The sequence below is a fragment of the Myotis davidii genome, unplaced genomic scaffold (assembly GCF_000327345.1).
Source record: "Myotis davidii unplaced genomic scaffold, ASM32734v1 scaffold2154, whole genome shotgun sequence".
NCBI lineage: Eukaryota > Metazoa > Chordata > Mammalia > Chiroptera > Vespertilionidae > Myotis > Myotis davidii.
In genome coordinates this window covers 22,222-23,199 of record NW_006285500.1, presented here as the reverse complement: position 1 = coordinate 23,199, position 978 = coordinate 22,222, and the positions used below count along the sequence as shown (strand labels likewise).

At 54.7% G+C, this 978-nt stretch overlaps 1 protein-coding gene across 1 annotated transcript; it reads right to left on the bottom strand.

Moving 5' to 3' along the window:
- Positions 1–276: 276 nt before the first annotated feature.
- LOC102751570 (testis-specific Y-encoded protein 3) lies at positions 277–850 on the bottom strand (the record flags this gene model as incomplete). The annotated part of the gene is made up of 3 exons (XM_015559176.1): positions 277–422; positions 512–623; positions 747–850. Coding segments are annotated over 3 exons (362 nt in total), but the record flags the coding sequence as incomplete, so codon positions are not given.
- Positions 851–978: the final 128 nt, after the last annotated feature.

Here is a 978-nt window from a genome sequence, read left to right as displayed (position 1 = left end):
GCTGTACCCCTCCCTGCAACCAGGTGTCCCTGTGAGAGAAAAGTAATGGCCAGGGAACCTGGCAGCACACCAGGGGAGAGCCCAGGCGGCCCCTCCTCACCCGTCCTGTCTGCTCAGTGGGGGCCATCGTCCTTTCATAGTTCTTCAGGCAATTGAGCCACAGGTCCTTACTGATGATCAAGTAGGGCAAACAGGAGACCAAAGGGACCAGAATAGAAACCTAAGCATCAGGCAGACACAGGAACCTATATGCTGGCATGGCCAGTGACATGCCACCTTAGCAATCCTGCCAGATCCCGCCACGCTGTGGTCAGAGTACCAGTTGAAGAAGTTTGGGCCGCTATCCTGGTGCCTGTGGCTGGATGCTTCTCGTTCACAATGCTGGGACCACTGAATGGGAGTGGCACGGGACACCCTGTATCCTGCAGGAGAGGGGTCTGTGAAGCTGGGCACATTGCTTTCCATCCCTGCCCACCACCAGCTGCAACCCATGCAAGGAGCCTTCTCTTACCTGTGAGGGTGATGAGATACTCCTTCACAATCACATGGTTGCAGAAGTAGGGGTTGCTGCAAAAGTACAGGCTAATGGTGCAGCAACCCCAGGGATGCCTGACTTCGTTAACCTGCAGAAGGAAAGTGGATCCAGGGAGTGAAATCGCAGCCCAGTGCTCCTGCCTGTAGCTGTTTTCAGAGACAGGCCATTTCCCCACCTGCCCTCCACCGGTTTGTGGAGCTGGTAGACTGACATTCAAATTGATCATGTGGCCAAGGATGTTTTCATCTTGGACCCTGATCATTGCCGACAACACTGGGTGGTTGACAAACTTCTTTGGGTCAAACAACTTGCACCCTGGGAGCTGGGCATGGACTAGCTAGAAAGAGCAGCCTTGCCTGGCCTCTCCTTCCCTAAGGGCACTCCTCCATAAAAGGCAGAAAGGGGCACTGCACCACTCTGTTTCCTGACAGACCCTGATGTCC